Genomic DNA, 10,741 nt, shown 5'->3' on the forward strand with positions numbered 1-10,741 from the left:
GAGACCTTATATAGGCATAGTGACGAAATTTTTCATAAAAATTATATTTAACTTTAGGAGGAATATATAGTATATATTTTTAAAAAATTTAATTGACTTTTGATGCATGTTACTGGGTGTGAAACCAATATATTCTTTTCTAAATACACAACCTTGTTAAGTAACTAATTTTTAATTTTAAATATTTAATATTTATCATAAAAATATATATCTTTTAATATATCATATTATATTATTACTATCTATTGATTCTTCTAAGTAATATTCTAGTTTTTCATTTGTGGTAATTAGATTTTTTTTATTTTTCAAAGTACATGATTTTTGAAGTAACTTTTTTTTTAATATATATTCGTTATATATAATTTTTAATACATCAAATCCTTCCATTTCCAGACTTAAGTTGAAGATAATATTCAGCCACACGATCTTGTCATTGACCTTCCAATTTGAAATCTAAATATGAGTATCGCATCTACACACAATCGATGTACAAGTCTTAACCCATATGCATATGCTGGAAGAGTTAGGACCTAAATCTCAAAATCAGTTTGACACATTCGAGTCTCGAAGCTTTAGAAGTTGATTCTCCATCTCTCTGTAACATTGGTTGGATCATCCCCTTCACTCTAAAATAAGTTACAGGCATTCGGCAAATACCATAAAAAATCACAGTGCCTTATCAATAATTTTAAATAGATTTATTTCCACCATCACTCACGTATGATTAGAAGATCCTTCCCTCCATCCCTATTTCTCCCTTCTGGCACAGTAACCTGTCACCAAAAATACACATAATCTAAGCCAAGGTGTTTCTTAGCATGAAGTGAGGAATACCTCTTTCGAGGTAACATCGATACTGTGAAAAGAGTACCTTCGCCACATTAAGGAATCGACTTAAAAGATCAATACATGAATCTTTCGATAATGTAATAGCCACCTAAATACTTGTCTGCATCTTTGAGTAACATTTCCAATTCGTCTTTACGTTGTTTATGTAAATGAGGATGCTGCTGGTCTATTAAATTTCTTATTTTAATAAATTTAATACCTCGGGTTGGTGTTTCTAAAAATTCTTATTTTTATTTTAATCGTTTTATAATTAAGAAAATCCAAAGTTCTGTTTTTAATTTAGAAAATCGGATTTTCTTTTTATTCGTATGTCCTTAGATAGGAAATAAATGTTTTCTTTTTCTCCACAAAAATTTTAATTCCAAAAATTCCAGATTTATTTTAAAAATAATAATAATTTTATAGTTTAAATTTTATAAGAAAAGGGATATTTTCCAAAAAATTGTAATTTAGAAGTCTTCAATCAAAGCTTACGATTTAAAATTTAAAAAGGGGGATATTTTCCAAAATTTTGTAATTTAAAATTTTATAAGAAAAGGGATATTTTCCAACATTAGTCCGAAGAACAACTTCGTCGCATTCTTCGATTCACTTCCACATACTTTTGTTACTTCCAATAATAAACCCGTAGACACCTATGTGAAATATCTATACAACATTACGATGAAGATATTCGACGAAACTCTTATCTTCTCGGAGTCTTTTTAACGCACCGCAATGAATTTGTCGGACTCTTTCCCTCGACAGATTCATCAGTCTACCGATTTCATCACATGATCGAACAGTTTCACCGTTCAAACCATAATGCAATCTTACGATGTACTCTTCCCTATCGCTTAAAGTCTTGAGAGCTTTCTCCAAATTTTGCAACAGTAGTCGTCTATCGACGACTGTCTCCGGTCTTCGATCATCTTGTGCAGGGATGATATCCTGAAACCAAAGGATACAAGTAAAGAATCGTGCGAGCAAAAGCTATTTTGTTTCACAAAGAATAAACAGTAAATATGACCATGAGACGGAGCCCCTCCTTTCCTGCTTGATCAATTGAGATCGGAGGCCTACTTCTCTCAGAAACAAGTCGCACGTTCGAAACATCCATGTCGATGAGGTCTGCTACTTCTTTATAAGTAGGCGATCTCCCTAGTCGTCTTCTCAACGATGAGTTAGCTTCTGCAACCTTGTTCATTGCTTCACACAAGTTCCCCTGCACAAATCCTTACATGCACATTTATCATGTCCAAATTTGAGGGGCTATGTACTAAGGGTATCACCACTCACCGGCAATCTGATGAGTCTTGATTTGTTAGCTATAGCTCTAACAATTCCCTGCTTGATCCACCAATAAACATATGTTGAGAGTTTGTATCCTTTCATATGATCAAATCTTTGTGTGCCTCGAAGGAGTCCTATGCATCCTTCCTGAAATAGTTCTGTATGATCAATCACTTGGGAAATTTTCTGCAGAGATCATAAGTTTAGTTTTATTGTTATCTTTGTTCGATCTCCAGTAAAAACATACTCTTGTTCTTCTGAAAAAACGTAATGAATTTTATTGCCTTTTACTGATTCAATTGATTTGCTACAGGCCTTGGTTGTCTTTGTATGATCTTGCTGTCTGCTCTGCTTAAAAGACAATTCAACATAGTAAGTTTCTGTAGCCAAAATTGTATGCTAAAGTCCCTCATTCATGGTGCTCAAATCTAAATATTTGCAAGTGAATATTAGCTTCCATTTTGTTCAAGTTATCTCATCTGAATGATCATTTACTATCGGTAAACATGAACTTGACACAAGATTTCTGTAATTTTATTCTATTCTTTCTCATTTATCCAATTTTTGAGGAAAGATTTTGGGAAAACATTAAAAGGGAGCATGCCTCCTAATATTTAGAAAAAAAATTATAATTTGTTTCATGTAAGAAACATCAAAACTTCAATTTACATAAAGAAAATAAGGGTATAAAGGAGGTCACAGGCAAGTTTAATAGATTTATAACAACACACATTGCTGGTGATGATGTCAACTCAGATAGGCTTTTCTCTTTGAAAAACACTAATCATCATCATATACTCTATGATGATTTAAGAGAATTTGATTGCAGGCACTAAGCACTAAGGTTTAAAATCTTGCTCTAGCTTTGATATTTGTTGTTGGTCATTTCTTTACTGTTTTATATTAGTTCAATCCAGGTCTAAAACAATTGATTGGACCCACAGAAACCAGTTCTTGATCTGTTTTTATTTTTAACATCGATAATGAAACAAAATTTGTTTTTTATATTATGAATCATATATTTAATATATATATATATATATAATGTAAAGAATTTCAAATTTTCATGAAGTTAGCACATACATTACACATACATCACAAGTATATTAAATAAAAAAAATTGTAAATAATGAACTTAATAATTAAACAAGTCATACCTTTTAGTAGGGCAATTAGTGCTGTCAAAACAATTTGTGCTGCAAAAGTGGAACAGTTTCACAATATCACTTGGTTGGAGATCCATATTATAATCTTGAAGAATCCATGAAGACTACTGCTGTTATGGCCTTTGACAATGATAGATTAGATTTGTGTCACTACTAAATCAAACAAGCTATAATCCGGATAGCTTGGTTACTAAGTTTACTTCTGATTTTAATCACAATATCAGTACCAGTAGGCACTATGGCGACATGGTAGGTATGAATAGACAACATTGTTGTGATGTGATGAGATGATGAACACACTTTTAACTCGATCTCAGCAAAACTCAATTCTGAAGAGTTATTATCTAAGTTTTCTCTATCCTTATTTTTTTCCTTAAATTAATTACGCGGATGACATTAGTAAAATATTATTGCTCTATGCAGACTCTATCTCTCTGTTTCTGAATAACTCGATAGTGCTGCCACTATCGATGTTGTTGTTAGATGTGTTACTATTCATCTTATTCGAAAGTTTTAAGTCAATTAAGAATAAGTTTTGTCATCCTCCTCAAAATGTTGCTCACTAAAAGAATTTAATAGTTTTAAAAAATATTATAAATTTATTTAAAAATATTATTATTTACAGTATTTTTTAAATATGGATAGTAGAGTATTTTATGGATTATGAACATATAAAGATAGACCCTTGAGAAATTAAAAAAAAGGAGCAAATCCAAAAAAAAAAGTAAGAAAAAAATTAAAAATTACTTGAGATATAATAAACTGTGATAGACTAGCATTGTCTGTGTTATGATAAATATGATTTGATTAATATGTCAAAATCCTATGTGGTTAGATCACTAATTGACATATGTTTAGGCTAACTTAGTATGACTAATATAGTAAATTGATAAATGGTTCGACACTATTGAGGGTAGTTATAATCGATATAACAAACAAATGCAACAACAAAGGTGGTTGCGATTGATTCTTATTAACATGCTCTACCCCCTAGTCTAACTTGAGATATAAAATAAAATAAAATCTAACTCCTCCAACTAGTCTAACTTGTTCAAATTGACATACTAACTTAAGCGCCAAAGGGGTGTTGTCGGGACAGCGCCCCGACTTAGTTTTGTAGGGATCAAACATCTAACTTGGCAAGTTTAGCTTGGTGAGTTTCCCCCAAAACTAGCTCGAAAAGGAACATAATAAATCTGAGTTGGCCTTTAGCTTCGACAACCCAAGTTAGCCGACAAGCATTATTTGTGTTTTATCAGCCGATTGTGATACCGCCTATGCAGCCTTTCGAATAGTTGTACCACCGAGTTCGATGGTGGTACCACCTATTCCAATGATAGTATCATTATAGTCTAATTCAACCCCCCTCTTAGTGTCATTAAGATTCTAACATTGAGACCACTTACATAAAATGTACTAGTAATTAGTAAATATTCCTAGAAAAATAAAGCACGGAAAGTAGCCAAAAATGGATTCATATTCATGATCTTGTTTAATAGAAGATATAAAAAAAAGCCAATTCCTCGTAGCTTTATACTTCAAATGTTGGATGTCTACGAAGGGAAAACTAATCCTTCGGGGCACATAGTTACATTTACTTCACAAATGACTATTTATGGAACTACAAACTCCCTTATGTGCAAGACTATTCCGACAACTTTAAGAGGAGCAACACGAGTGGTTTGTCAAACTTCCCTTAGAGTTGATCTCATCCTTCAAACAATTAGCCAAAGAATTCGAGCACAGTTTTATCAACTATAGCCTTCCAAAGAAAACCATCATTTCTCTCCTTACTATGCATCAGGAAGAAAAAGAGCTCTATATACAAGGAGGTTCAATGATGATGTCCGATAAGTCACATATCTAACCCTTTCTATTCTCATCAATGCATATATTGGTGGCTTCTAACCTTTAAAGTTTTTTTACAAAGTCATCATTCAGTCCGTCAATAACTTTTTCAGAGCTATTGCAAGAAGCCAACCATCACATTGTTGCCAAATTAGCGATTGCTGGAAAAAAGAAGGGTGAAGCTAAGAAAATAATAAAAGAGGGAAAAGCCTCACATCCAAATTTTGTAGAAAAGCTAATATATGATAAGCCAAGAGGAGATCAGCCACCTCCTCAAAAGTTCATGCTACTCAATACTTCCTACATTGAAATATTCATGCATATTCGAGAGAAAAGATCTTGAAGACACCTCGACTCTTGAGGGCTCCACCAATAAGGAGAGGTATGACTAAATATTATCATTTTATTGAGACTATCGAAAATTGTTATCTTGAAGGAGCAAATTGAAGATTTGGTCAGAAAGGGATACCTTAAAAAGTTCCTCCATCGGATTTAAGAATCCTTGCCAAAATTTCGAGGCCCAATTGAACGATAAGTGGTTTTGATTGTGGGACCATAGTTTTTCCACCCAAAAAATGTATACAAGAGAGCCTCAATTAAAAGGTTCTACCCCAATGGAGATTTGCCCATTGTGTTTAGGGAAGAAGAGACTAAGTACCTATATCTAGAGTACGATGATCCGTTAGTGGTTTCTCTCAAGATTGCAAATTCATTAGTTAAAAAGGTTCTAATTGATACAGGGAGCTCCACATATATATTATATCATAATGTCTTTCAAAAAATTAGCTTGTTAGCTAAGGACCTTTAGTCTATCTCCACCACCTTCATTAGGTTCACAAGAGAGTCAATCACCCCGATAGAAATTATCAATCTTTATGTAACTTTTAGATTAGTGATTATACCAAGATTATAAAAATCAAGTTTCTGGTAGTCGATATCTCTTCAACTTATAACACCGTTATTAGGTGACCTACTCTCAATAGAATCCAAGCAGTTGTGTCGACCTATTATATGACACTCAAGTTCTCAACTAATTCGAGAGTAGGGGAGACCAAAAGTGTCCCCGAAAGTCTAAAAAATGCTACTAACATTAGTTACCCTTCCAAAGAAAGGAACATTATCGATCCATCAAATGAACCCGTGATATCCCTCACCATTAACTCTACACCGTATGATAGGATAATCCTTGGAAGAAATTCCTTTGAATGTGGAACGACCAGATTGAACAGTGTAATTGGGGTCAACCTCTACCTAAGATAGGAAGAAGGAGCTCATTAACTTAGAAACATTCATATAGTTAACTAGTGATATGCCTCAAATAGATCTTGGTGTGGTTTAGCATCAACTCAATATAAACTCAGAGCATAAAATGGTCTTTCAAAAACCTCAAAGATTTGCTCCCGACCACCAGTTTACTATTAAGGTCACTACCCATAATGGCTTGCTAATGTGGTCCTCATCAAGAAAAGTAATGAAAAATAAAGAATATACGTCAATTACACTAACCTCAATAAGGCCTACACAAAGGATAGTTTTTCCCTTCCTCAAATCGATTAGTTGCTAACTTTCATGGATTCTTTCTTTAGGTATAACTAGATCAAAATAACACTGGAGGATAAGGAACACACTACCTTCATTATCAAGAAAGACATTATTATAAAGCCATATCAATTAAAAATATGGGGGCACCTATTAAAGGATGGTCAATAAAATGTTCTAGCATCAAGTTGAGAGAAACATAGAGGCCCATATATATCATATATTGGTAAAGAGTCATACCATCGACATACACTTGGTTGATTTCGGGTAAATGTTTGCCACTATCAAGTAATATTGGATGTTGTTGGAAAAAAATCTGACCAAGTATGCATTCAGTGTAAGTTCATAAGAATTCCTATAGTTCATGATACATCAACAAGGGATAGATGCAATCCAAAAGGTCTCAGCCTTTATCAACATGATATCTCGAAGCTTTATTAAAAAGGTTTAGCAACTAACTGGTTGGATCGCAATGCTTAGTGGATTCCTATCTTAAATAGGTGATTGATGTTTACCATTCTTCAAAATTCTAAAATGCTTGAGAGATTTTCAATGGATTGGGAAGTGAGGGACATGTGTTATGATGTCATAATAAAAGTTAAAATGCATTAGATGTCACATGCATAAGTATAAAATGACATATAAGTATAAAATGATTTGATTGGCGATTGACATATATGATTTTATTTTTTAGTTGAAGTTAAATTAATGGCATATATGACATATATGAGGCTCATGACATCGATAATTTTCTAACCAAATTTTATAATGCTCTTCAGCTCGGGAAGTGGGGGGCATGTGTTATGACAAATATGACTTGAGTAACATGTCAATATCCTATGACTGACATATCAGCATTTATGATACTTTGTTTGGCTATGGCTTTCTTACCACATGTCTAAATCACTAATTGATATATCCAGGATGATTTTTTATGAACGATATAGTAAACTGACAAACAAGTATATAAATAGTCACACAAGTATGCTCAAGATACGAAAAAAAAAAAAGAATCCAATTCATTTGACTTGTTTAACTAGTTCGAAACGACTTCCTAACTTAAGTATCAAAGAGGCATCGTTAGGATTTCTACTATAAAAAGAGTCGTAACTCAAGATAAAAAAAAAAAGAAAAAAAATCCAATTCATCTTATTTGATTTATTTAACTAGTTTGAATCGACTTTCTAACGTAAGTATGAAAGAGACATTGTCAGGATAACCTCTGACTTAGTTTTACAAGGATATGATATCTAGCTTGACGAGTAACACCAGCTTAAAAAAAGAATCTGATTGGACCCAAGTTAGCCTCAACTCAGTTAACCTAAAATCGATTCTAACAATTAGTTAATACCATAGGTAAATCGGATGAAATAGACAAGTGTCAGTGTTTTATGCACTTATGGTGATTGTCCTAGTAATCATCCGGATGATGCATAAACAGTGAAATATTATCTCTCCAATCTCATATTCGAACAATATATTTAAAATGCTACTATCAAAGGTCGTGTAAATTTAGTTTTCTTAGGCATCCAACATTGGGTTCCTCGAGGACTTGTGCACGTTTCTCTATATCAGAAAAACTTGCAGTGAGATGTTGCATCAGCTATATTTTTCCACCATAATAGTCATGATCATGGTGTCCCGATAATGGACATGGTAGTACAATAGCCTGGTGCTTTGTCTAACAAGTATCAATACATGATTAAAACTTATAAACCATAGTTGAATACAACCTAGATCGTATCTACATGCGTTTAGCCTAAATTTATATAGCTAGGGATCCAATCCATGTGAAACAAAGGTAGATAACCACTCATTCGTATAAGATTATGGGTATCAAGTCCGGATACATATTTAGACGATATCAATGCCAACATTGGCTAGATCTTGCAGCCCAACTAGTTTAAATCTAAGAAGATCAAGCTTGAATCAGTAGGTAGGTATCTACATTGAATCCTTACCAAACAGCACAAATCTTACTTGGATTCACAAAGATCTAGCTTAAATTTATATAGAATTATTATATTCGAAGGCCTAGTATAATTTCATATAAACAAGCATGCACTCAAACAAAAAATCATGGTCAAAACCATGAGTACAAAATGAAAGCATCGAGGTTCACCTTTGAGTTTATCTATCTTATTTCTGAAAGTTTAGACTTGTACTAAACTTTCAGAAATAAGAATTTAAGCATCGCTCACCTTCCTTCCAGTGAGGTGGATGAGTCAAACATAATTAATTAGAAATAAGAATTGATCTTATTACGAAACAAACATACAATAGGAATAACTAAGTTCTTGAGGTTGCACTGTTAATAGACTATGGAATTACTTTAATTTATCATCTAAATAAGATTGTGACGAACCTGGATGAGGTCTTGGATGGTCAGGCCTTTCCCTTGATAAGTTGCTGCAATCGAGACCACAAGCCGCTTATAACTCAGGGTGATTCTCTCTCGACTCTCTCTTGCCCTGAGAGAAGCCTTTTCACTTCTTCTCTTCATCCTACCATATTGTGCAACACTCTCTGAATCCAGTGAACTGCATCCCCTCAACAGTTGCGCTTCAGCATCCATCATGGCCTCTTCCTGGCGTCACCATTCCAGATGTAACTGAACAGTATAGTGCTCGAGCAGACATAAAAGCTTTAATTGGATTAACATTGAAGGCACCAACCAAGTATTAACAAAACAAAGAAAACAAGAGTAGTTCATCTCTTTGGAAGGCACTGTAATTTATTAGGCTTGATTCGAATTTGAAAGGACGAGCTTAAACACCCCTATGTTGTGCTTGGAATATAAACTAGTTAGGCTTGAGATTGAAGCTATGAATGAAACTCGAATTCAACTAGTTAGACATGGGATGAATTTTATCGAGCTAATTCCACAGTGTTCATATTCGACTCTGCTTAGAACAAGGTTAGTTTAGTTTAGGCTCGATCAGTTCAAGTCGAGCCTGGTTGGTGTGTTTGGACAAAGCTAATTTTGATGACTTCTTCTTGCATGTATCCTTCGATTTGGTTGCTAAGACGGTGAGTTCAGTGTTCTTTTTATTCGAATCAAACACATTCAAGATTGAAAACTGGAATCGATCTGAAAATTGAGGATAGAAGATTAACACAATCAAGTTTCTAAACTGGAAACGAAATGCAAATTGGGATAGAAGATGATTCCTACTTTGAGATAGCAAGAGAACTCGGCTTCTTGTCGGGATGTAAGATATTTTGATCGCTCCGATCTCGAAGAGCATGTTTTACCTAAGAGAAACCTGCTCGCAATCCCATCCTCCTCACTGTCGTCGTCAACGCCTGACAACCCAGCAGCCTTGCTCCTCTTCCTCCTCCGACGCCTCCGCCGCTCGGTCATTGCGTTGTCCCCACAACGTCTTTCATCGGAGTCTTCTTCTTTCCTTCGCAGCAGCAGCAGCAGTTCGCGTCCAGACTGCACTGGCGTTATCTCCTCGAAAGCTGTCGCTGAAGACACTGCTTCCTTGGCAACTTGCGCGGCCGCCCGTGAGAGATCGACCGCGTCTTTCATGGCGGTGATCGTCGTCGGAGTCCTGGAAATTACTCTGGAACCATGCGAGGAACAATAATTTGATGGAGGTGAGGAGATGACGGTGGTGGGTTGTGACGCCTGAGCTGATGATGATGAGGCCTTCGAGAGCATGACACGGTGGGTTGGGAGTGACAGGGTTGTGGGTGCGCCGGAAGAAGTGTTCACGGAGCATGCACACATTATCATTAGCCGGATGAAAGGGAGGATGGCTGATGGCGTGGGTTTATGTAGCGGGATATCTCTTGTTCACGGAGCATTCACGCCACTTGTTCACATTTAAAGTAGATAAGGTTATCCCAACTCAATTACATAAACGTGAATTTTCTATAAAAATCTGTTTTTATTGCATAAATTTTTTAAAAAAATATTTTTTTTAATTTTCTTTGAGACATGTTCTCCGTTCTCATATTAGTTTAGGAGTAAGAGAATTCAAGGGATTCTAACATTTCTTCCCCCTTAAATTCAGTCGTATCCTTAAGACTAAATAGCATCCGTAAACTTCTCTTTTAGC

At 34.7% G+C, this 10,741-nt stretch overlaps 1 protein-coding gene across 2 annotated transcripts; it reads right to left on the reverse strand.

Annotated features, from left to right (window-relative positions):
• Positions 1-1,358: 1,358 nt before the first annotated feature.
• LOC103982006 (RNA polymerase sigma factor sigD, chloroplastic) lies at positions 1,359-10,452 on the reverse strand. 2 transcript variants are annotated; one of them, XM_009398794.3, is made up of 5 exons: positions 9,850-10,452; positions 9,040-9,261; positions 2,128-2,307; positions 1,859-2,053; positions 1,359-1,779 (listed from the first exon to the last, which is right to left on the reverse strand). In XM_009398794.3, the coding sequence occupies exons 1-5, from the start codon at positions 10,414-10,416 to the stop codon at positions 1,498-1,500; spliced, it is 1,446 nt and encodes a 481-aa protein (XP_009397069.2). In that variant the 5' UTR covers positions 10,417-10,452; the 3' UTR covers positions 1,359-1,497. The 2 variants fall into 2 exon arrangements, with proteins under 2 accessions (XP_009397069.2, XP_009397071.2); XM_009398796.3 differs by having other exon boundaries at positions 2,128-2,268; positions 9,850-10,451.
• Positions 10,453-10,741: the final 289 nt, after the last annotated feature.

This window comes from Musa acuminata, chromosome BXJ3-4 (assembly GCF_036884655.1).
Source record: "Musa acuminata AAA Group cultivar baxijiao chromosome BXJ3-4, Cavendish_Baxijiao_AAA, whole genome shotgun sequence".
Taxonomy (NCBI): Eukaryota; Viridiplantae; Streptophyta; class Magnoliopsida; order Zingiberales; family Musaceae; genus Musa; species Musa acuminata.